Below are 26365 nucleotides of genomic sequence, written 5' to 3' on the forward strand. Positions count from 1 at the left end.
GAAAATGACCTTCTAGTGTGGTAGTGCGGGCAGGTTCAAATCTAAGCTTCTTGGCTTCCTAGTTCTGTGACCTTAAGCTACAGAGTGAATCACTTTGTGATTCTATTTCCTCATCTGTAAAATGGGTATATTAACAATCCTTAATCCCTAGGTTTGCTGGAATCATTTAATCTGATTCCTGTCAGCAACTTCTTGAAGAAACTACTTTGTGTAAAGGGTTTACATCAGTGTCTAGCTGGCATATGACATGAGTTGATGTTGCTATTATCATGGTGTTATGGAATATTCCTTGTTCTTAGACCAGGTCAGTGCCTGACACTCAGAACTGAGAGTTAATGAGTGAATGAAGAAAGTATAACGCCCACCTCATTATCTGATTATTTCCTATTGTCACTTATGTTTTTGTTAAACAATTTCGAGGGTAACTTCAGAAATCATTTGTCAATTTATATGGAAATCTAGGTAGGCACCAATATATGTAAGCAAAAATCCTCCTGCTGTTTAATTTTTCTTCCAAGACATTGATAATGGGAATGGCAACATGTAAATTCAGTAAAACTTACCAAATTTGTTTAAAGATGATTTATAACTTATTTTATAAACAAAATGAACATGTTTACTATGCCAATAATAAATGGCCACAATAAGAGCAACTGGATTTGATAAGGAACTGAGAAAGATCAGTGTCCATACAAAGTTCCATATTAGCTATTTATATTTCCTGATGTTTATTATAACTTACCGATTCCCCTGCATCTTGATATATAAAACTTTCTCTTGGATTTTAGCACTAATGTTAATCTCTTCTTTACCCATGCAATTTCTTTTTTTTTAAGATTTATTTATTTATTTTAGAGAGAGAGAGAGAGCACGAGTGGGAGGGAGGTGGAGCCCGACACGGGGCTCGATCTCATGACCCTGAGATCATGACCTGAGCCAAAACCAAGAGTCAGACACTTAACCGACTGCACCACCCAGGCACCCTTACCCATGCAATTTCTAAATATTATCTTCTTTACTTAAAGAAACCATAATGGACAAAATAAGAAAAAAAAAAGTATCAATGAATCTTTAAAAAGAGCAACACAGTTGACACAATTCTGGATTTGAAGTAGGAAATAAGTTTAAAATTAAAAGAAAAAAAATTTAAATTGCTCTGTTCATTGGTATCAAATGAAGACCAAGTTAAACAGAGTTTATGATGTCAAAATAAACATGAATCATAGAAGCAGTCTTTCTCAACTAAGACTCCATTAGAGATTTAGTCTTTATAACCTAAGGTAGGAAGTGGCAAGCTATGGGTTGGATTTAAGTCAGCTCTAGCCTGCCACCTGTTTTTGTCAATAAAGTTTTGTTAGAACACACAACACAGGCATTCGTTTTGGTATCAATGAGGCCTGCTTTTATACTTAACACAGTTGAGTAGTTATGGTCCACAAAGATGAAAATATTTACTCACTGCCTCTCATAAAGAAAGTTCGTTGACCCCTGTCCTCAGGCACCCATGAATGTGACAAATTAACTTTACATCTTTGTATCCATGATGCTACTAGCTATGTACGGCTCTTTGGTAAGTTGAGAAAAACGCATTTACTGTGTTCCATGTCTCAGTTGAAAAAGGCAATTTTAGAGCATAGTTGCTTCCCTTTTTATTTCTGAATAGGATACTCAATTTTTTTAATCTATAATTTATCACCCAAACAAGGATACTTTTGAGAGCGAAATATATTATGCTGGGGCAATTGGTGTGAATTGGCCATATGGTCGCCCCGGTTCCGAGGCACTACCCAACTGTGAAGCTGACAAGCCCAAAGAACAAACCAACAAACAGAAATAGGGTTGCTCCAACCCTGTAGCTTTTGTTTCTTTTGTTTATGCATTTACTGATCCCTGCACTCCCCACCCTTCTACCCCTGCTGTCCTAATGGATGGCAGCTCTACTTCGAACACAACACAAACGTAGAACTTACTTTTTAATTCTTTCTCCAAAAGAAGCTATTTCCTCCAAGATGTTTTGAACAGTTGAAACAATATCTTGTACCATATAGATTCTTTCAATTAACCCCTTTTTCTCTGATTCCTAGGAAACATAAAAGCAAGATTTAGCTCAGTCACTTCATTTTTATCGTCCTGCTCTAGAAATTACTATACCGTGTTATGATAACGTGGTTATTATCAACAGAGTGACTCCAAGTGATGAATCACATTTTTCACAACTTAAAATATTTGTTGACTCCAAAGAACTGTTGGCCACTCATTCAGATGCAACCATTCACATTTTGTCTCAGTCAGTACCTCAGCATGAGGAGATGATGTGTGGAAACCCACAGAACCAAGAGCTTCATTTCTCTGTGGAAGCTACTGCTTCTGTCAGAGAACTTGTGACCTCTTCCATTTGGCTGACCCTGATTTCCTGTCTGGCTTCACAAGGTTATCTGCAAGCTCACCTTACCCCTGTCCTCTTACAGTCCTTCAGAGATGTTTCCAGCAGGTGACAACACAGTATGTTGGAAATCCAGGTGATAGGTTTCCTAGAACTGTGGCTTCTTTGTCAAACTCTGTTGCATTTTTAGTCATGTTTTAAACCCACCGCAAGTCTGACGAACATTTCAGTCATCCTTTGGCAACCACCTTAGAAACAGAGGAGGGACCTGGAGGCAGACTACAAAGTCACTTCAGGAGATTGAATCCTACACAGGTTACTCCCTTGGACGATGCTCAATGATTGACTGGGTTTTCCTTCATAGAAGTACAAGCAAATTCAAGTTCATCTTCCTCAGCCTCCAATTCTTCACGTGAAACAGAATTCAGCCTTCTAAGAATATTGTCCTTACTTTGCTTATAGAAAATCTCAAGTGTGTTTTACCACGTTAGGCAGCTAATGCTTATAAAAAGAATTGAGAAATTACTCAAATGTTGGAGAAAAGATGATTCCCTAAAGAGTGGTATTTTTACACAATTTCTTTTATTCTGATACCATAATCTAGCTCCCTGGGAACTCTACTGGAACTGGGATTTAGCTCATATCCTCTCAGCTCTTGGCTATCTGGGTCATTGTAGCCACTACATCTAATATATAATACCCCAAAACTCAAATTTTCCTCTATCTAGAATTTTACTTGAGTTAGAATTGTACTAAATTATGGAGCAAAACCTTCTAAATTTAAGAGAGCATTTTAAGAATAACCTTCTCTGCAGCAGAAGAAAATATTTCACTCTCCTCTTGCATTCTCTGTTCCACCAAAGTGGACACAACTTGAGTGGGAAGGAGAATCCACCACCTGGTTAGTGATTGTGGGTAAAAGCACCAATATGGCAGAAATGTCAAAAAAGTACAAACCTCCCTTCTCCCACCTGTCCTTGATTATGAAGCTACTTGGCAGAAACAGACCACAGAGATGGCAGAGGTTAGAACGTACCACTGCCAGTCCCTCTTTAGTAAAGGGTGCTGGGATGGTTTGAAGGACCTCTTACCATCTGGGCTGAACTCCTTAATCAATCCAAGCATTCCGTATAGCAGGAGAAGGCAGGCTTATTGTGTCCTTTTGCTACATCAAACTAGCAAGACATTTGTAGTTTTTCACCCCAATTTAAAATTCTTTATTTCCCTTACTCTCTAATTCTTCAAGCAGCTTGCCTTAAAAATTAGATATGCCACCAGAGCAACCTAATTCATGCTCAGCAACATCTATTAATGGGCACAATGGTGAAAACCATCTCTGTCTGCTACATAAGTATTCATGTTTATAAAGGAGGATTTGAAAGCACCAGGGAATTTGACCCAAAGGGCAAAAGTAGCTTCCTCTTTTCAGCAGCATAGACTTTAGGTCAAAACAATTTCTTGGAAAATGACTCAAATTTCCATGTGGCTCAAGTTCATAAAAACGTCCTAGTTCTACTGACTGACTGTGTGTGTGTGTGTGTGTGTGTGTGTGTGTGTGTGTGTGTTCCCCTCCAAAGAAACACCCAAATGCCCAGGGTCTGGTTGTAAAGAAAGTACTAGTTAGTAAACTAAAATAATAAATGATTGTCTCAATGTCCTTTTACTTTTTAATGAATTTGATGTTTTAGTTTGCATATTTAATATTCAAAGACAAGGCTAAAAGTCCCACCATATCTAGGCTAACAAGATAGTAATTTATCAACGAAATCCCTACACTTTGAAGAGTAAAAGTAACCAGAATTATATAATTTTTGAAATATTTATCAACTATCAACTTGATTTCATATTAGTGGATCCACATAATTATTTCATTTTATTTTTATAAATACATTACTTCAAAACAATTTTAAAGCATATTTTATGTATATTAAAATGAAATATAACATATAAATAAGTTATTTATGTTATCTGGACATTTTTAAATGATACATAAAGAATGATTATTTGTGCTACAGATTCACATATTTTAACTGGTTTCCTAGTTATATATGTGTTTATAATCCCAGGTCAGGGTACTTTTCAAAAGAATGTACTTTTTAATACCATCTTTTTATATATATTTCAGAAAATTGTTCTTAATCATCTTCAGAGTTGCACTTAATAGTCATTAAATTGACACCTTTAATTGACTCTACTGTGGATCATAATTTTAATTATGAAAATATTCTCTCTACAGGCACTGAAGTACCTTGAAATCTCACACCCAAAAAAATGTGTTACATGGAGAAAATTATTATCAATTTTAATTTTTAAATGTTGAGATCCATATATATTTTAGCCCAAATATTTTCAAAGGCACTGCATTTTTGTATCCATTCATAAGAACGTTCTCTCTCATACATTTTTTGAGGACAAAACTTCAAGTAAGTTGTATGTGTAATTCCTTTGAATGTTTCACACAATTCATGCTTATAAATAAATGGCTTCTCAATTTCCTTCCATTCTTAGGTAAAATAGATATTTATTCCATTAAAAGTCAAAAGTTTTTTCCACAAATTGAGATATCTCAAAGGGTAACTTCAAAATTAAATATTGAACCGTGCACAGCATTTGACCTCATAGTTTACTTTGTGCTAAATATTTCTTGTTTTTGTGAAAAAAAAATGCAGTGTCTTTTTTGCCAGTTCTGTTAACATTCACTTCCACTCACTAAAAGCTTTCAAAGATAAAGTTACTTAGCATTTCAGTCATTGAAGATTCTGATTAAAAATTTCCAAATGATTATGACCCAAATGCAACAAAAACTTTGGAGATTTCTTTTTTCACAAGCATTCAATAGCTCTGGGAAATGTTTAAGTTGACTAAGAGCTCTTCAAATGTTCAGACATTCCTAAACTCAAATTGATGACCAGAAGCAAAAAACAGAGTACACATTGCCACACTAAAGTGCATTGTTTATATTTGAAATCTCTTTGTCACAAAAACTTTGTCTTTGCTACTGTATATATAAGATATTTATAAGTGTGGACAGGACAGCTTCTAATTCAATCAATAGAGCATTATCATTCATCTGTACACAATCATGGATAATCGGGGCACTGTGGCCAAAACCAAGTACATTTCTGCCTCATAGATGCCTTCATTTAGTGAGAGTATCTTATTAGCCATGATGCTGTCCTCCATCAAAGTTTGTGTTTATACTATCCGTACAAAATTAAATAATCCCCAATGTTAAATGTTTCGACTCACTTTACACTGGCATTTGTAAAACTAACTAGAAAAGCTTTGTTTTGGTTCCATATATTGGTTGAAAAAAATCAAAATAATTTTAGAATTAACTTATTTGATATTCTGTTTGAATCGCTCGATGCCACCATTTGACTCTGCCCAAGATTTGTCATATGTTGGTGCTATTGGAGTCAACATATTCACAGCTACCTTGCTCATACCTTTCTCATACATGTACAATGAAACCTTGCAATGGAAAATCAGAACAAATGCAGAATAGTCATTTGATCTAAAAGAAAAGTCATACTCCACAGACGGATATGTAAACACAACTTTTCAGCTATGTAAATAAAAGCACGTTTCCAGAAACGGTCTTCTTACAGTAACTCCTAACTGTTGAAGGCTCTTTAGCAGATTTGCAACTTAAGATGATATGACCATGGCCCCAGGGGACAGGCAAAAACTGTACACACACATCTGTCAGTTAGCTCATCAATAGTTATCTTGACAAATAGAATATCGTACTTGATTACTTCTTAAACATGAACTCTGACTTTATTATTTACTCATTGAGAAAGCTTTATCAAACAGCAAAAAAAAAAAAAAGTAAGTGCAGATTTACTCATTGGAATGAGTGAAACAAAACATTATAGTAAAAGTGTTCTGACTACCTTTTATTCTCTTATCCATAGGACTGTTTAAATTCTGCATATATTTAACATATACTCACCCTACAATTTTTCATCTTTTCCACTAACCCAACTAGAACTGGCAGTCTGGAGCCTTTATGCATCGCACAGATTTGGCAATAGCCATGCCCCAACAGGCTGGTATGCCACGTGACTCACTGGGGGTGGGGGGTGGGGAGCATCAAAGACTTCTCCATCACCACTTGAGACAAGAAGTGTGAACGCATCTGAGAGTACTTTCTTTTGTCAGTGACCATCCAAAAGCTTTCTTTTAAAGCTAGGTTTTAGTGGCTTAGCCCCTGAAAAGTGTCAGGAAAATAGATGGGTTATCCCTGATTGTTGGTTGGATTTAACCTGGTATCAGTGAGATCTCTGGTCACTGCACATGCAACCCCAGGCTGCTAGTAAAAACCACAGCAGAAACAGAAGGCACAAATGGCAAGCCTAAGCAACTCATCCCAGTGTATCTGAATGGAAATATTAACTACAATACCTAGTATTTAAACAAAATGGGGAGGAAGCAGTAAATGGAAATTTTCTGGGCAAATAGGGACAATGTGGCATAGGATTCCAGTCCAGAACTCTAGAGTAAGTGTATCTCCATTATAAGGAGTCCCTTAAAAAAAAAAAAAAAGCCCCTTAAATGTCTAGTGGACATTTCACAAGGCAGGCATTCAGCTCACACTTGTTCTTTTTGGCATTTGCTTCTTTGATATCTATGGGTTTCTGTTCTGTCTCTTTCCATACCATCAAATATATAATTTTGAGATACCTCATTCAGTTACATATTGCCACCTGCTCTTTCTTTCCAGCATTATTTTGCCCAATACTCACGAGAGTGTATGCTAAAGGATGCCTTTTGAAAATATTTCCGAAACATTTCTTTCCACTCTTATATTTAAGAGCTGGGGTAACCGGGGATTGTTTGCACCAACACGTGAAAAGCTAACCAGAAAAACAAACAGACCAATCAACCATGAGACTTACCAACTCTACCCAGGCCTACACATTGTGTAAATAACAGGCTAGGGGGCAGAGAGAACTGGGTTCAACTCTGTCTTGTCTTCTACCAGTTTTTGTGGTCATGGCAAATTCTTTACCCATTCTGAATCCTGATTTTGCTATCTGGGAAAAGGGAGAGCCTAATCCTTTCCCGACTGAGTGTTTGAAGAATTAAATATCGTTCGTATCATAAGATATGTAAAGATATCTAGGCACTTCATAAACATAAGTCCCTTCCTTTCGAGAATGCAAAGAGATAAAAGAATGAATAACCTTCGATCTAGTTGAGAGAATACTGGGGTTAATTTAAGCTTCGAAAGCAATGATCTTCCAAGACAAGTCTACTCATGTTGCCCTGAGCTGTACGAAAGATCATCTGGCAGTTTTATCTGCATCATGCTGGCTTTATTTACACGTCTCAGATTGAACCACGGAATGTGGTGATAACAGTTTAGCAAACACAACATTACATCTGCTGCCGCTACCAAATTGCCTGGGAAGAGTAACAGATCCATTCAGAAAGACAGAACTGTTATCACATTGCTTGTGTGTTTCCTTAACATAGGAGGCTTCTGATTTATAGAGGGAAATGTGTAATAAAAAGAGTGGAAGACTGGTGGCCACTGGTGTGATTAAACAAATGCACAAAAAAATTGTGACCAACCACGCACCACACTCTCAGAGCCTTACATTTGAGAAAGAATGGATGTTACTTCTTATTACAAACTTGAAAAACCAGCGGGGCGTATAAGTCAATTCACGTGATTTAAGGTCCACTTCATGATAAAGCCTGGATCACAATATAATGGAAGAGATGAGAGCGTGGAACTTTTCAGATACAGAATTCCAGTTTCATTAGGTTCCTTTGTTTTCTGATATACCATAAAGAAAAACTGGAACTCCTTGTAAGAATAATGATGACAAATGCCATCTCTACAACCTAAAAATATATGTTATTATATAGAGACGGATGCAACAAGATCACCGTTTTCTTCATTGTCCGTTCATTTATAAAATGCGAGAAAAATAAACCCGAGTCTTTTGGCTAAGTTTGTAAAGCAGTCGAATTAAGAACAAATCATGTGCTTTCTTTATAAGCAAAACCAAAAATAAATCAGGAGGCAAATCCATCCTTCTTCAGGTCTTATTGCCACCCCCACGGCTCCAATGACTAAGGCACTGGAGGTGTAATAAACCAGCTTGGAGCCTCTGGGAGAGAATTCACACCATCAAAATGAATTTACAACTCAGAATTAATTATATAATCAGTATGTTACTTTAAATCTTTCCCACATGTTATGATTTAGGAAAAATCCTCATTTCTCTATTAAGTACCTAAGCAAAACCGGGGGGACAGTCCTGAAAATAGACCATGTCAGAAAAAATCCTTTTCGACGTGTTTAAAACTTGAGTAGTATTTGTCACAGGATGGGAAGCATTCCCGAAGGGGATCAATGCAAAATTCTGTCTCAAGATCTTTCCAATCATTTTGGCCCTCTAGAGCAAAGACACAAAAATATAACTTTGGACTTTCAATGGGAGTATGTTTGGTCTGTTTTATCCTACAGAGTATTAAAAGCCTATAATTTGAAAACTTGAAGAATTATAAATGCCAGAAATAGATTGAGTGGAATTTAGCATGGAAAACACACAACAACAACAAACCCAAAACCTCAGGATCTGTCATAACAAAGAATAAGAAGCAATATTTCTGATAGATGAGATTAAAATAAGTTCTTTGCGAAGCCTGGCTTACTGCACTGGGGAAGGTCTGTAGGACTTCTTCCCCTGAGATGTGGGGGGTGTGCGCATGCGCCCGTGTGCTTTCACCTACGCATGCGCAGGCCCATACACACGGTCAACACGGCGTATGCTCTTACAATGGGGGTAAAATTCTGTACTTTTTCAGAAGCACACTTCCGTCTCAAGTATACTTTTGCTTAGAGAAATAAATATAAAACAGACCAGATTTTCAATCAATATCATTTCTAAGTGGTTTTTAAACTGTTCTGTTCATTACAGAAAGCGCCTCCACGCTGACTGGTATTTACCAACATGTTTTCTTGGCTTGCAACAAGAATCTCATCTGGTATTACAGGGAAGGGCTGAAAAACGTGAAAGAATGAACAACATCAAGAAGATGATGTTGATAAAACACAAATGAAAAACTGGAAACAGTCTACAATAATTATTTGGCATTTAGACCTCAGGAACATTGGTTTCTCTGAGCCGACTGACAGAGGCATGCGTGCCCACTGCTTCCCCCCAAGGCAAACAGGGCTAGTGGTTTTCTGTAAGTACTGGAGGTAGTTCTCTGTAACTACTGTAAGTAGACACACAATGAGCTGCAGTTGCGGATTTTACTGTGTGTGTCCTTTAGTTTTCTTTGAGTAGGGGAGTGAGAGGGGTGCAAGATAGAACATTAATGCGATCGAGCAGTGCAACAATTCTTATTACCCTAAGACTCAGCTCCAACATCACCTCCTTCAGAGTTCCTGATTCACACACACACACACACTTCCTCTTCACTGCCCAACCTAGTGTACAAATTTCAACAAAAGTAGCAACCACACTATACTCTGATTACTTAGAGGACCATGTTTATAGTTTGAATCTTTGTACCTACAGAGGCCTAGAGAGGGAGAAAACACTCCATAAATACTTAACAATGCAGAAAAATGAACCGATAAATTAATGACATGGTTCCTTCATGACAGTGTGGCATGGTCCAAGATAAATCTGATTTAGGTCAGAAGAACTGGATTTGAGTTTTGCTACGATCCTACCTAGTTAATTTCTCTTAATTTATAGATGGGGAAATAGTATCAAATTTAATGGTCTGAGTACTGGATGAGCTAAAGCACATAGAAACAGGATGTAAATTATAAACCCTTTACTAATAATATTTTTATAAATATAATTATTTAGCTTATATTCAAAATAATCTTGTTTTATATTATTACTTTTGTGTCCTTTATTACTTACTTTAAATTATTACTTTTCCCTTGCGGAAAAAAGAGGGGTCTTCACCTATCAATTACCTTGTAAACTCACTGGATAATCGGGATTTAGGGCCAACCACCAGGGAATAGAGGGGGTTTCATTAAGAAAGACAAGAGGAACACTATCCTCAGAAAAACAATGACTTGTGGATAATGGAGATACAATGCCCAATGTATTCTACATTACCATGATATAAACATTTTAGGCAATGAGAAATTAAACATCTAGACTCAGTATAGTCCACAAAACCAGAGCCTCTGACTGTATTCTGTTGGACAGTGCACATAAACTAATAGAAGGATAGACAATCCATCTAATTTCTAGTTTGGCATACCATATTTCACAGTATTTGGGAATAATACACCACGTATAATCCTGACGGTAGAAATCACAAAGAAAATACACAAGTACTAGGAATATTAGTGAGCCAGATACTACTGGGATGAATAATGGTCCAAAAGGTCAGATTAGTAACATTTCTGGATGACTTCAAAAGGTAGTAAAGCCAACAAATTTTTTCAGAATGGGGGCTTCAGTTTTAAAAGAAAAAATTGAGCAAGTCAATGTGTCAGAGAAAAGACTGCGGGAAATAGGGAAGCCAATCCCTTCTCATTCAAAACATGCATAAACTGACAATTAAGAATTGGCTAGAATCCATTCTAATACTAAAGTCTTGAAAGTAAGATGGTATGGTAGAAATGGTAGCAATTAAATCACTTCATCACTAAAAATCACATTAAATCAAATTAAAAGGAGTTAAATCAGAGCAACCATTTACTTTATTTCCATGAAAGTTATCTTTTTTTTTTTTTTTAAGATTTTATGTATTTATTTGAGAGAGATAATGGGAGCGAGCAGGAGCAGGGAGGAGAGGGAGAAGCAGGGGCCCTGCGAGCAGGGAGCCCAAGTGGGACTCGATGCCAGGACCCCGAGATCATGACCCGAGCCAAAGGCAGATGCTTAACCAACTGAGGCACTCAGGCACCCCCCTGAAAGTTTTCCTTAAACATGCCCTCTACAATATGCCCTGTATACAGACTGCATATGCTCTGAAAGTGTGTGTGTATTCAACTACTGTTAACCTTTCAAAGATACTGACTTCGTATTTTCTTAAAAATATCACACTTTATCATTTTAAAGTACCACTGCTCTGTCAATAGGTTAAAAAAAAATCACTAACCAAACTAATTTGCTGTGTTTGGGACATTCTTAAGAAGGTACAAAGGAATCATAAGCAAAACTGCTCTCGTGATGAGATTGTAAGAAAAAGCTCCCTCCAAGCATGATGGTCTCCTCTGGTTGGGACACTATAGATCACCTTCTTTCTCTGGAATTAGAAAACACAGGGAATGAGGCATCATGGGCCTAACCCACTCATCCAAAGGACCATCCAGGTTATATTACAGCAAGAACTCCTAAATACATAGGCCACATGCTGCTTTCCCTAAGAAAGTTCTGCTTGAGACGAGTGGACTAACCAGTTTGCAGGATGGAAACTGTGTTAAACACTGAACTTGATGGTTTAAAATGTACTTAAGTTTTAATGATGACATCCTAATTTGTGAAAAGAGCATAGAGATATAATATTCATTTGTACCCTTTCGTTATAAAATGTTCTACCACTGATCCACAAACATATATTAGATGTTTACTTTCTTAAGAAAAACATCCAATCTGTTTTTCGCCCACAATTGACACAGAAGGGCAATTCCCCCCCCCCCCCCCCAAACACTGCAAGGCAATCGTGCACTCATTGATCACCCTCGAACAGATCATTCAAGTCCTACTTCTGACAGCTGAGTTAAAGACCCGGCAACTCACAATGCTGCCATTACAGTGCAGTTTCCTTATGATATAGCAATAGACGGGATTTTTTTTTTTATTACATGCCCTTATGATTTCTTCTTGGTGATGTTAATACTAAATGCTAAAATATTCTATGTAAGCATTTGTTGGGCTGGAAAAAGAAAGAAACTCTAATGCAAGTATTTATACCTTCTGCAATGAAAACAAGATATTATTGCTTTGCGTGACCTTTCCTAAGTATGGGATACAGCATTTTACACAATAGTTTCTTGGTTCATGCTTCAATTACTGACCTTTACTGTGCAGAAAATTAATGCAATTTTCATTGTAATCCATCCGTACAAATAAGGTCCACATAGAATTCCACATTTGGAGTCTAATACAAATAGGAAATGTCAGCTGATTGCTGTTGGCTGAACTTAGCCATTATCTGTTTGTTCAGGGGTCCCCCGCAAACTACACTTGTAACAAGCAATTTCTTGCGTGGGCCATCAGGAATGAGAAAGATTTCCTCTCTTCAAAGTTTAGTTTGTACAGTTAGTTTCCTAAAAGCCAAGAAAGTAGTTACCTGAAGGTTCTACATTATATATGAAAGTCTAGACACACACACACACAGGCACACAATTGTGCAATCTAATTTGGCTTCTCACACGGATCACCACCATGGACTTCCGACAATGAAAAGGAGCAAGAGGCTACAGTGATGTCATTTTACAACAACCCCCCCTTCCAGACAATAAAAGTATGACAGACCCCAGACCGCGTCGTGGTCTGTGCATTAGAGACTTGCAGAATATACAGAACGCGTCTATCTCCTGAGGAAGCTGGGCTGGGGGGGCCCTGTCGTGCTTTCATCTTCCACAGTCGCCTGTGATGGTATTTGGTGGGAAGGGGCGCTGGCAATTAAGGAGTGTCACTTTCAAGATGGATAGTTTGGATAGAAAGGAGTTTCCTTTCTTCTTCTGGCTTGGAAGGAAATGACTGTGTGTTTATAATTTGTAAACAGCTCATCGCTCACTGGGTGTGTTACAGGTCCCAGAGGCAGGGTCTGTCATGTCTAACATGCAACAGAAGCCAGGAGGGTTCTGTGGGTAAGCCTTTCAGCAAGGCACAAGATGGAGGGCAGTTGTCCCAGTGGTTGTGTGTGGAGGTCTATGACGAGCACATCTTGGTCGTTGAGTCTGCTCTACGTGGAGAAGAAATGATGGACTGTAATATATATTGGGATGATGTGGGCTCCAGAAGTCTTAAAGTTGAAAATCCCTCTATGCTTTACAAATCTCTCAGAGATGTGAGATTGCAAAGATATGGATAAGAACTGCAAAGTTCACCAGTCTCCCGAACAGCAGAAGGGTTGCGTTAAGCAGAACGAGGTATAAATAGAAGTCAAAATTTCATTTTAGATTTATTTATCTGGATGATTTCATAGACCTATAAAATTGAGGGAGCAAATAAACATGGCCATGCCATGGCTGCTAAAGGCCCTATGAAAATACTACAATTGAAGTATGTCAAGAACGGCATTGCCCTGAGGGAAATGAGGAACACCCAGATGCCAATGGCCTGTGTGTAGCAGGTTTGGCGCACGTGTCGTGGGGACGACAATGCTTGGATAAACACAAGAGCTCCAAAGCTCTTCCATGTAGATGTTATGGTTCCAACTCAGCCATCCTTGCCCAGGAAGGCTTAAAGCACAGCCCAACCGGCTCTCCTTCCAGACTCCCAGATCCCCAGACAGTCCTTGAGGCACCTCACTAAAAGGCTGGATTGTGACAACCACTGGTCTATACTCCATGGCCTGAATTTGTTGCTTGCCGGTTCACACCACTTTTTCATTCATTTCCTTCTTGTTGGATGCCCTCCTTTATCAGATGGGCCAAAAACACATGGTCACAATGATCTCTAAAGGACAGATGAGGCCCGCTTCTACAGAGGGCTCATTTTAACAGACATAGCCAAGCAGAAAAAAAATCTTCCTCACTTTAAGCCTTGGTACATAAAATTTAGAATTTTGCCTGATAAAGGTTTAAAATAATTTCATTAATACTTGTGCTTCTTGTGGTAAAACATTCCATCATCATGCAGGTTGGCTTGGCTATGATTATTTTTCATGCTCAGGAGTTACATTACTCAGAAGCAGCTCACATCGACTCATCAGGAAGAAAGCTGCATCTGTGTGACCTTATTCTGGAAAGAGTCAATTCCATTTTTAAAAAATATTATACTTTATTTTATTATTTCGCTATTAATGATCATTTTAGCACAACAAATATGATTCGCTTTGTAATCCACCCAATTTGCTTCAAATGGGCAAAACCATCTGGCTCACCTAATTAATTTTAGGACTGTTTGTGTCATAGAGCCAGTGTTTTTTAAATTCGTTGCTATTTTCTGGGTATTTTATTTTGGGTACTTAACTCTTAAGATCCCCCCTTTTGCCCTTTTCCCCTCCTGCAGGCCTCCTGGCCACAGCTATCACAAACCCCATACACCCACAGGTTCTGGGGGGCTGGAAGTCCAGTAAGCTGGTAGCATCTCATTTGGCATTTCCACTTTTTTTTTCATTTTATTCCAGAAGGTTTGTCTGAAAGCGTAATGACAACAAAAGCAGCAGATTTGAGAGATTCTCCCAGGAGAAGAAAAAGGACAGATGTACACAGACATATAGCTGAAAACATTGCCAGCAACAGCTGGGAAACTGACAGGCTCTGAAGTGGGTGACCACCCCACAGAGCACAGACGGGACCTAAAGGAACAGCAATTTTCCTTGATTCACTTTTGACTCCCTCGACCACCTTTTATCTACCTTTTATCCACCAAGGGGCAGGCTGTAGCGATCTTCGCTTGCGTGAAGGTACGCTTTTTATAATATTTCGTAATTCCTTATATGTTACCCCCTTTTATCCTCACTTAATAAGATCTCTAAAAAGTGATACCCTTTATAAATTACAAAAATATTACTATGCCGGACACTCCCTAGTACTAAAAAAAAAAAAAAAAATACGGTTTGAGTCAACCAGAAAAGCGCTTTCTGCGGACAACGTTAACACACCCCCTTCCTGAGCTTCCCTGAGCGCACTCACCTTGTCCTCTTCATCGTCCTCTTCCTCTAAGTCTGTGGTCTCCTGAAAGGGAAAAAAGCACCATTTGTTAATATAACATCCCCTGAAATTACTCAATGCAAATTAAAACCATATACACTTTTTACGTTTTTTCTACATAATTGAAGCACTGGTGGTTTTTAAATACATTATAACCTCTTAAAAAATAATGCTTTTAAAGTTCAGGGACACGGTGGCAAGACTATACACAATATGCATAATCTACATAAAACGTAACTATAAATAAAACAATTAGGCGAGTGCCCTTTGAAGGCATCCAGCTTTAAAAATGCATTGCCGGGCTGCACTTTCTGTAAACAGTTTGTTCTTATTCTGACAAATGAGCCAACTGCTATGTTAAGGCTGAGAACACCGTACTGGGTTTGTGCGAGGCTCATTGTTATAATGACTGCTCTTTTCCTTTGGGGCCATTACTGAAACATTAGACAGTAGGAAATGCATTAGTCTGAATATAATCAATCTCAAGAATAAGTTACAGGTTTCTGAGCATTATTATTGTTTTCCTTGGGATTCGGGGAGGGGGGCGGGGGCAGGTGCGAGAAGCCAACTCAGGCTCTGATGGCCACTAACGGGCACCTGGTTTTCGTTTGGGGGGGCGAAGCACCAGGTACTGTGAATAGGCTTGTTCAGACTGGTTTAGAAATCTTGACTATTTACCAGGTAACTTTTAATTGTATCACTGCAATATTTATTTATTTATTTATTTATTTACAGTAATGCAAAACTTTAATTCTCATAAGCATATGACAAAGTACAGAAGGGATCTGAATACATGTAATAAAGACAATAAATAGTATATAGAACTGTGTATCCTACACAGGACTCACCTTCTTTCTCAGTGTCTGGAGAACATTTTATTTATTTATTTATTTATTTATTTATTTATTTATTTATTTATTCTTTTATTCTTTTATTCTTTTATTTATTTATCTGTTTGTTTTTTATAATAATTTTTTATTATGTTATGTTAGTCACCATACAGTACATCCCTAGTTTTTGCTGTAAAGTTCCATGATTCATTAGTTGCGTATAACACCCAGTGCACCATGCAATACGTGCCCCCCTTACTACCCATCACCGGCCTATCCCAATCCCCCACCCCCCTCCCCTCTGAAGCCCTCAGTTTTAAAAGCCAACACAGTCCAGGAGGAGGTCAGTAGCTCAGACAGAATGCTGGGTATTAGAAAACCAGAGTCTGTTTGCAGCCTGAATGCTTACCTTTGTGCTCAACCACCTTGCAAAGCTCAGGCATGCTGTTTAGATGCCATCTTTCCAGTAGTAAACAGAATTGTGAACATCACGTTCTTAAAGAAAGAGGAACCCGGAAGTATCCAGAGAATACTCTGCTATACTCCATAAAACCACTGAGCGGTTACCAAGCAACTTCTCCAAGACTGGTACTCCATTACCTCCCAGAATTCCCATGAGCTACAGCGAGCACTGTGTGTCACGCTCCATAGATGCCGGAGAACTCACCTATTCACCGTTGGCAGCACGCGTTTCATGAAAGCAAATGGGTAACAACACACATAATAAAAACATGTTGTGGGAGGAAGAACATTGTAATTAGGAGTTAGAAGCCCAGCTTGGGACAAAGTCTTCAGCTTGGGACACTGTTCAAACATGTCCTGCTGGGTGACCTTGGGCAAATCAGCTTGCCACTCTGGGCCTTACTTTCCTCAAGCATAAAATAGAAATAGTAATTATTGCCTCCTTCATGGTTGTGTTATCAAGATTAAAATAGGAAATGAATTTGAAAGTGTTCTGTAAATTAAAAAGATTTTATTCACACACACACGCATACACACATTTGTAAGCACATGCCCTTAAGTATTCTTATGTACCCATAAATACATGTGTATATACCTGCCTACAAATGCATACATGTCATATATATAGCTGGAAAGCTAAAATCTGATCAAAAATTGTAAAAGTGTTAGTTGACAGCATTTTTTACTAAAGATGTTTCTCTGTAAAAATTTCCATCATCCATATCTGTGGGCAACTTAGTCCTTAAACAATCCTGTACTTTAAAGCTATTTATTTATTAGTTGGTTCTAGCATTGTTAGGTCCCTCATTATTGATATATGCCCATACCTACAGCGTTAAACAATCAAATATCAAACAGAATAGAATTTTGAATTTGCTTGAGGTTTTTACACCCTGCCAAAAAACTCATTTTCTCTACTTCCCTTCTACCCCCAAAGGATACCAGAACATCCCTTTCAGATCCATTATTTCAGAGATTTTTTTGAATAATAGCATCGTACAGAAAAATGGGTGAAGATCATCAGCTTTTGAGTCTTGAGAAACCCAATATGAAGGTCCTCTATTATCAAGTCTCGAAATCTTAGATTTTTGTTTTAAAAATTTGTTTCTTGAATCTGGAATTCCAAGATGATGCCATAAAGCAAGTCTACAAATACAAGTTCTTGTTCAGACCAGGAAAAGATCCTCTCGGCTCCTCCTCGGATAAGTGGAACAGGGGAAGCTGAGTCAGAGAGTAAGTATGAAAAGTAGATGCTAGGGGATGTCTTGCTTTTGCTTCCTTCAAGACCATGGGAAGCTTGAGATTTTCAGGACTTGGGCACCCCAAAATTGAGCTGCCCCTGCCCACCCACTCTCTGATTGGCAAGCCTCTGAAGGCTTCAGGCTAGAGGTGAATACCGCACAGGATGTCTGGGTGGAGAGGCCGAAGGAAGCCTCGCAGATGCTTTCCATGCCCTGAAGGAGCTCAAGGACATACAAAGGGTTTTTTTCAGTGGTTGAGAATGTTATTCGTAGGAACCTTACAGAAAACCAGACAGGCACACAGTGAAATATGCTGCCTCCACAGTAAAGATAACCAAGCACCAGAGGGCTCTCCTCATGCTAAGAATGTAAGCCAGGTCTCAGGAACATAACATAGAAGGATAATTTCGGGTTATAGCCAATCAAAGATCCCCACCATCACATAAATGTATGTGCAGTGTTCCTCCTCATGTCTCAAACCAAGTGGACTTGGGTCACGATTTGGTGGTGGTTTGTCGTTGTTCACACATTTTTCTCTAGTCAAATGTCACAATTACTGGACTCTTCGCTCACCTGGCTGTCCTGGATGCTGCCAACCTTCCCTTTTGTGGGTGTGATGAAATTGTAGATGAAGAGTAGCAACAACGCCAGGGGGATCATATACAGTTCGAAATTCCAGACAGTGACTAAAAATACCTGATTGGAAGACAAGACAAAACCATTGCTTGAGAAATCAGTATGGGAGTGATCTTAAAATCCTTTATATTGACTTAAGGGAATTAAAACCAGGACAGTCTCCCTATAGCAGCTTTTAGGAACAGTTGCAGACAGGTTCACACACACACACACACACACACACACACACACACGATGAACAGTTTTAGAATTGGCAGCAGGATGAGGAAGACAGAGAAATGAGCAGGCCAGTCACACTCTGAAGTAGACAATATGGTAGCCTCATACCTGGAAATCCCATCACCCCATCAACTGTATTCGGTTTTTTGCTCTGAGATTTACCAGAATTTAGGAAAGTAGAATGGAAAAATCCAAGGGCTCAGAGTCAGGCCACAGACCAAATTTTGCCAACATAAATTGGCTTCCAATGGTTAAAAATCCAAATATTTCAGATAAAAACTTCAGGTAGCCAAAGTCTCTTTAAAAATCTTAAAATGTTCCAATTTTGAGGCTGGATGGTCACAAGGAAATGATGGGCCAGAAGTTCCTGCATCAGACCAGGTATGGACTTTACCTGCCCAGTTGCTGTCAGCCTTGGATTTGTGACCCAGTCCTACAGAAGGACAAGCAAGAGCTTGGGTTGGAGTCCAAGTTTCTATGTGACAATGGTCATGGGAGCTACCTCCAAGGAACAAGCAAATTTGGACAAATAAGAAAAAAACCCATGATAATTACAACATGAGGCAGGAGTGAAATCATGGGGAAATGATTTCAAAACTTGAGCCTCACTTTCTTTTCCAATGCACAGGTGGTCCAGACGATGAAATAAGATAATTCGTGGTTATCAGCTGTTAGTGCTTGTAAGTGCTTGAAAAAGTCACTCTTAACATCAACTTAGAAGAGACAAATTATTGCATCTTAAATACTGAATCTTTCTCAAAGCAATACTGTTTTACCTATTACTAAAAACATTTTATACCATGTGAAAGTTTTATTTTTGTAGATAATGTGTATTTTCTGCTGATTTTTTGCTTACTATTCTAAACTTAATAATTTCTCCCATTATATATTTCAAGCAGATAAATAAAATTTAACCTGATAATTTGTACATATTAATTTTTTTAATTAGTAACTGAATTTTCTTACTATTTCAAATAGGCTTTCATTTCACTTTTGAAGGTTTCCAAGAATATAATCACACAATCTACAAATAAAGAATGGCTCCTGTTTCCTCTTGTCTAATATCTACAATTTATTTTCTAATATGTATACGTCTTTCATTACTACTAAACAATTTTAAATAAAACTGTTGAGAGGGATATTGTCTAACTCCTGAATTTTACAAAAAATGCTTTATTATTATTTTTTTTTTTACAATTAAGCATGATGTTGACTTTTAGTTTGGGCTATATAAATCAATTGTATTAAGAATATGCAAGTAAACCTTTTTTAAAAAACTAGAAAGTTTACATACAAGCATTCATTTTATTATTCTTAATATTTAAAAATATCTATGAATCCTCTATGGAAATATTTGAAAAAGGAAAATATTTTTAAATAAGAACACTTACATCAATTTTAAAAAGGATTTATTTAATTCTTATTATTTTTAAATCAGGAATGGAGGAGGGTGAATGATTAACTTATTGTTCTTTCACTATCTTCTGAAATAAAGAGGATTTTTTCCTTCTCATTTTAGAACCTCACCATGGTATATCGTATTTATAATTTCCTAATATTGAAGTGAATTTGTATTTCTGGAAGAAACGTCCCGTTTAGTGGGCTGTAATGGTCTTACGATGTACTTTGTATTTTATTCACTATCACTTGAAGATGTTTTGCATTGACACCCATGTGCTACTGTTTCCTTCTTTTCAGGTTCTGGTATTAGGATTATTTTGGCATCATTCTTTTGGTACACTCCATTCTTTCTTTCTCTATACCAAGGATAATATTTTCATGTCATATTACTAAATATTCCAAGAATGAAAAAAATGTACATAGACAAATTTAACAAATGCCCATGAACCTGCATGCATTAAGACTTGTCAATGTGCTGTCACTTTCTTCCCAACTTATGTATTAGTCTTTTTTAAAAATAAAACATGTCAGATAATTGGTTCCATTGTCAACTTTTCACTTACTACCCTCAACCTACTCCTCCCATTCCCAGAGGCCACCATGTCTGAAAATGGGTGCGAATCCTTGCCATCTGAGGACATCTAAGGTTTATTTTAGAAACAACATAAAAGCATTAAAATGTTCCCATCATTCTGAAATTTTTTATTCAATATTATGTTCCATAGATCTGTTGATGGTATAGGTATAAATCAAGTATATTCATTTTTATGGGTAGCTGGGTGGCTCAGTCAGTTAAGTGTCTGCCTTCCGCTCAGGTCATGATCCTGAGGTGCTGGGATCAAGCCCCACGGGGAGCCCGCTTCTCCCTCCCCCCCCAACTCATGCTCTTTAATACATAAATAAATCTTTTCAAAAAAGTATATTCATTTTAGCTCATATATGGTACCCCATTCCATTTTACTCTCATCATTGAAAACTTAGGATAAAACAGTGGTAATATTTTCTAATGTAGTCAAACATACACATCTTCAACCTTAAAATTTATGCTCTTAATGTTCAATATTCTACTTAAGGAATCACATTCTACTCTGAGATGATAAAGTTATTTTATTCTGTTTTCTCCCAAAAGATAATTATATGTGTGTGTGTTCCTTATTTTTTGCCTCAAGTGTTCTTTTGGTTTATAGTTGGAAACAAGCATCCAATTTGAACTTTTCCCTTATAGATAGCCAACATTTACAACTAGATTGTGGTATCAATCCCTATTTTTGTTCACTGTTTCCATTGCCACTTGTTCTACTTACCAAATTCCCACATGGGTGTGTTTGTTGTTTCAGGGCACTCTAATCCTGTACATTGATACATTTTTCTATTTTACCAAGACCACACCTTTAACTATAGTTTAATAACCAGATGACATCTGAGTGAACAAGTCAGTATTATTTCACCTTCAAAATTATCTTGGGTAGTTCTTTGCTCTTTACCCTTCCACATGTATTTTAGAACCAATTTGTAATGTTCCACAAAATTCTTCATGAAATTTTCACTGGGATAGCCTTGAATGTATGTATCATTTTGGAGAGAACTGATATCTTGATACTGGCTTTCCAAATCATAAGGATTATTTATTTCTCCATATATTCAGGGCCTTTCTATATCTCAAAATATTTTATTACTTTCATCATACTGATTTTGCATATGTTTTATTATTTTTCTATGTAACTTGAGAGTTTTGATACTATTATGAATGAGGGCATTTTAAATTTATATACTTTAATTGGTTACTTCTGGGCATAGGAGCATAGATTTTTATATGTTGTTCACATTATTTCTGACCCCTCTTATCAGCTATAGAAGATTCCAAATCTATCCTTTTGGAGATCTGATGAGGAAAATCATAAACTGCAAATCATGACAGTGCTTCTTTCGCCTTCCAATCTAGATGTTACTTACATGTTCCTTTAGTGCTAAATCTCTACACTTTTTTTTTTATAAGTATAGACTTTTTGAAATGCTTTTTGAATCAATGCATATTATTGTTGTTGATTTCCTCCAGGCTGTTAATCTGGTGTGCTTTATCAGCTTTATTTACTGTTTTATAATTTGTATTTTCCTATACTTTTCAAAGGTTTCTTTTACTTTTATGTCTTGTTTTGCTTTGATATGAACAACAGAGAAAAGCAGAGAAAATAGTACAGTGATTTCTCTACTAGATAAAGCTAGAGATTTTTCTAACTGTCACCTAGTTCTCTTTCCTTATTCTTAAAGTTCTTTTAGGACTAGGAGTTTTAACTGTATGCTAAATGGAAACTAGTCCTTAAGGTCTATCTGCTGGATAAGTGAAATTTTATTTTATTTTTTTATGTTGCTAAATATAACTTCAAGTGAAAAGAGGCTGATATGAAACTATTGGGAAAAATTAGGAAATAGCGTGTTTTTAATTTATTTTCTTCATCATAAAGCTATTTAGAAGATGTCTTTAACAAAATTACTTGTACATCAATTAATATAAGACGGCTGTTGTGCTAGATAGACAGCTCATTTGCCATAACATTTACCTCTATCAAGTATAGTTAAGTAATCCCAGAAAGTGTTTTATAACAAAAATCGAGCAGCATTTAAACATTACATTTAAAGGACTCACAACTTTCAGAGTGAGACACTAGTGCTCTTAGAAATATTTTTAAGGGGTGCCTGGCTGGCTTAGTGGGTAGAGCATGTGACTCTTTATCTCAGAATTGTGAGGTCAAGCCCCACGTTAGTTGTAGAGCTTACTTTAAAAAAAAATTTAAAAAATTAAAATTAAAAAAAATAATAAATAAATAATAAACAAATAAATAAATAGGGGCGCCTGGGTGGCTCAGATGGTTGTTAAGCATCTGTTTCGGCTCAGGGCATGATCCCAGGGTCCTGGGATCGAGCCCCACATCAGGCTCCTCCGCTGGGAGCCTGTTTCTTTCTCTCTCACTCCCCCTGCTTGTGTTCCCTCTTTCTCTGGCTGTCTCTCTCTGTCAAATAAATAAATAAAATATTTTAAAATATTTAAAAATAAATAAATAAATAATCCTCTGTAATGAAGAATTAATTTCTTAATAAGCACCTTCCAGCAAAATAATAATAATATTAATAATACTAATACCCTGAAAACAAGTTTTAAAAAAAAGACCAATGATAGTTGGTAGACTCTGATAGTTGGTAGATAGACCTAAGATTCTGCTCTAAGGTTATTACACTTTGCAGGGGAGTTCAAAGCTTAAAGGAGAAATCAGATATGCATGGGGTCACTGTAATGCTTTTGCATCTTTCCCTCAAGAGCAGCTGCAGTGACAATGGTAGTACCAGTTGGTTAAAACTCAAAAGAAAAATGTGCCATCTTTCTGAATGGATGAAACAGGCAAAGAAATTGGGGACAATCAGGGCCATGGTATAGAGGTACACTGGAAAGAAAGAACAAGCAAAGGAAAACCCCAAATTCTGTATGTGAACTCTGTGGCAGTCTCTGCCATAGATGTGGGGCAGACCCAAAGCAGTCTTAACTGGGATCAGAGCTGCCACCCACAGGAGGTGGGACAGAATTTGCAGTTGGAGTTTAATGAAGTTAAATGTCTTCTTAAAAAATAAAATCAACCTTATGTGAAAGAATGTAGGAAAATCTAGGGTCTCCACGGCATGACATTCTTAGTATCTAAGGCACAATTAAAAATCACTTGACATACAAAGAGTCTGGAAAATGTAATCCATTTTCAAGGAAGAGGCAATCAACAGATGCCAACTTCAAGGTGAATTATGTTTTTTTTTTCTTCCTTCCAAGTTTTATTTAAATTCCAGTTAGTTAACATACAGTATAATACTAGTTTCAGGTGTAGAATTTAGTCATTCAAACTTCCATACAACACCCAGTTCTCATCACAAGAAGTGCCCTCCTTAATCCCCACTACCTATTTAACCCATCCACACCTCCAACCCCTGCCTACCTCCCCTCTGGTAACCATCGGTTTGTTCTCTAGAGTTAGGAGTCTGTTTCTCAGTTTTCCTCTTTTTCCTCACCCTATGTTCATTTATTTTATTTCTTAAGTTCCACATATAATTGAAATCACATGGTATTTGTCTTTCTCTGATTTTGATTAGTATAATACTCTAGCTCCAGCCACATCATTGCAAATGTCAAGATTTCATTCTTTTTGATGGCTGAATAATATTCCATTACACACACACACACACACACACACACACACATACACACATTTCTTTACCCATTCATCAGTCAATAGGCACATTTGGGCTCCTTCCATAATTTGGCTATTGTTGAAGGGTGAATTATATGATGAAATTATAAGACAAGAACTTTAAACCACCCATTAAAAATATGCTCAAAGAGGAAAAGGAAAATAAACTAATAAAATGAATGATAATTAGTAAATATGAGGAAAATATAAAAAATAAAAGTGAAAACTGTCCATCTAAAAAATATAGTATCTAAAATTTTCAAAAAATTCAGTGGATATGCTCAGTAGCAGCATTAAAAAGAAAAAGTCGGTGAATATAAAGATATATCAAAAGAGATCTTATCTGGGGCACCTGGGTGGCTCAGTTGGTTAAGCATCCAGTTCTTGATTTTGGCTCAGGTCATGAACTCAGGGTCCTGGGATGGAGCCCCATGTCAGGCTCTGTACTCAGTATGGAGTTTGCTTGTCCTTCTCCCTCTGTTCCTCCCCCACTCTCTTTCTCTTTCGCTAATAAATAAATAAATAAAATCTTTAAAAAAAATGAAATCTTATCTGAAAGAGAAAAATGTTTGGAAAAAGTGAATGGTCTGTCTGGGATAATTTCAGAAGTTCTGACATAGGTCTTTGGGATCTCAGAGAAAGAAAGAAGTTAAAAATTATGTAAAGAACTAATGGCTGAACACTTTTTAGAGAAACCCAACCTGAAAATATTTAAGAAAACCAGGCTTAGGCATCTGTATTTTAATCACACACTAGATTGTAATCACACAAACATCACTCTGCAATGTTTGTGAGCGTAACTATTTGAATGGACCTGAATTTCACATTAGAAACCATAGAGACATTGAAACAATTTTAGAGTGTTAAGACGAACAACAAGAGAAACAAAAACTGTCAACCCAGAATTCTATACCCAGTGAAAATATCCTTCATGAATGAAGGGGAAGTAAAGATTTAGATAAGAGAAAAAAAATTTTTTTAAGATTTTATTTATTTATTTGACAGAGAGAGAGACAGCCAGGGAGAGAGGGAACACAAGCAGGGGGAGTGGGAGAGGAAGAAGCAGGCTCATAGCGGAGCAGGGAGCCTGATGCGGGGCTCGATCCCAGGACCCTGGGATCACGCCCTGAGCCGAAGGCAGACGCTTAATGACTGAGACCCAGGCATCCCAAGTTAAGAGAAAATTAAAAGAATTTTTTGCCAGTATAACTTCATATTAATAAATGCTAAAGGAGTTCTTCAGAATGAAGGAAAAAGATAATGAGATGAAAACCCAAACTTCAGGAAGAAACAGAGAGCATCAGAAATGGTGGATACATAGGACAATATTAAAGACTTTTTAAATTTTATCTTCTTTAGAATCCATATGATTGCTTAAAGCTATGTTTACAGCATCATCTTGGTGGGCTAGATAATGTGACATCCTGAAAGGAGGTACGGAGGAGTGGGGTAAATGGACTTAGATGAATTGCAATGTCTCTATGTTTTAGGTGAAGTGATTAAATAATAATTCTAAATTGACCATCAAAAGTTAAGGGAATTATACGTTCACACATGCAGCTTAATCCCTAGAGCCATCACTGAAAGAACACTGCAGTGAGGAATACACAAAGATGGATGACTTAAAATGGAATGCTAAAAGGCACAAAAAGAATAAGGAACATAGTAGACAAATGGAAAATAATAAAATGGTTACCTAAATCCAATGATATCAATAGTTACATTAAATGTTAACAGAATAAATACTATAAGCATAGAAAGCAGAGATGAGAATTAAAATTTCATGATTTCCTTCTAAAATTAAGGAAAATGTAAAGATGCCTGCTCTCACTACCTCTATTCGGCATTAGACTAAATGTTCTAAACACTATGATAAAGTAAAAGAAAAGAAATAAGAGATTATGGACTCTGGGAAACAAATGGAGGGCTTCAGAGGGGAGGGGGGTGGGGGAATGGAATAGGCCGGTGATGGGTAGTAAGGAGGGCACGTATTGCATGGTGCACTGGGTGTTATACGCAACTAATGAATCATCGAGCCTTACATCAGAAACCGGGGATGTACTGTATGGTGACTAACATAATATAATAAAAAATCATTAAAAAAAAAAAAAAAGAATGCAGAATAAACACCCACCCCG

General features: G+C 37.1%; 1 protein-coding gene across 5 annotated transcripts in view; it reads right to left on the minus strand.

Moving 5' to 3' along the window:
* Nucleotides 1-26365, minus strand: part of MCTP2 (multiple C2 and transmembrane domain containing 2) — a 237448-nt gene that overhangs the window by 20226 nt on the left and 190857 nt on the right. For 4 of the 5 annotated variants that reach the window (XR_005838054.1, XM_040642742.1, XM_040642743.1 and 1 more), the window contains 3 exons: nucleotides 18319-18441; nucleotides 15195-15236; nucleotides 1971-2080 (listed from right to left, as the gene is read on the minus strand). Coding sequence is in view for 3 of the 5 variants with exons in the window: in XM_040642742.1 (XP_040498676.1) it covers nucleotides 1971-2080; nucleotides 15195-15236; nucleotides 18319-18441 (275 nt within the window). In the remaining 2 variants the exon portion in view is untranslated. The remainder of the gene's footprint in view (nucleotides 1-1970; nucleotides 2081-15194; nucleotides 15237-18318; nucleotides 18442-26365) is intronic. The other variant, XR_005838055.1, reaches the window with a different exon arrangement.

The sequence above is a fragment of the Ursus maritimus genome, unplaced genomic scaffold (genome assembly GCF_017311325.1).
Source record: "Ursus maritimus isolate PB19 unplaced genomic scaffold, ASM1731132v1 scaffold_27, whole genome shotgun sequence".
Lineage (NCBI taxonomy): Eukaryota > Metazoa > Chordata > Mammalia > Carnivora > Ursidae > Ursus > Ursus maritimus.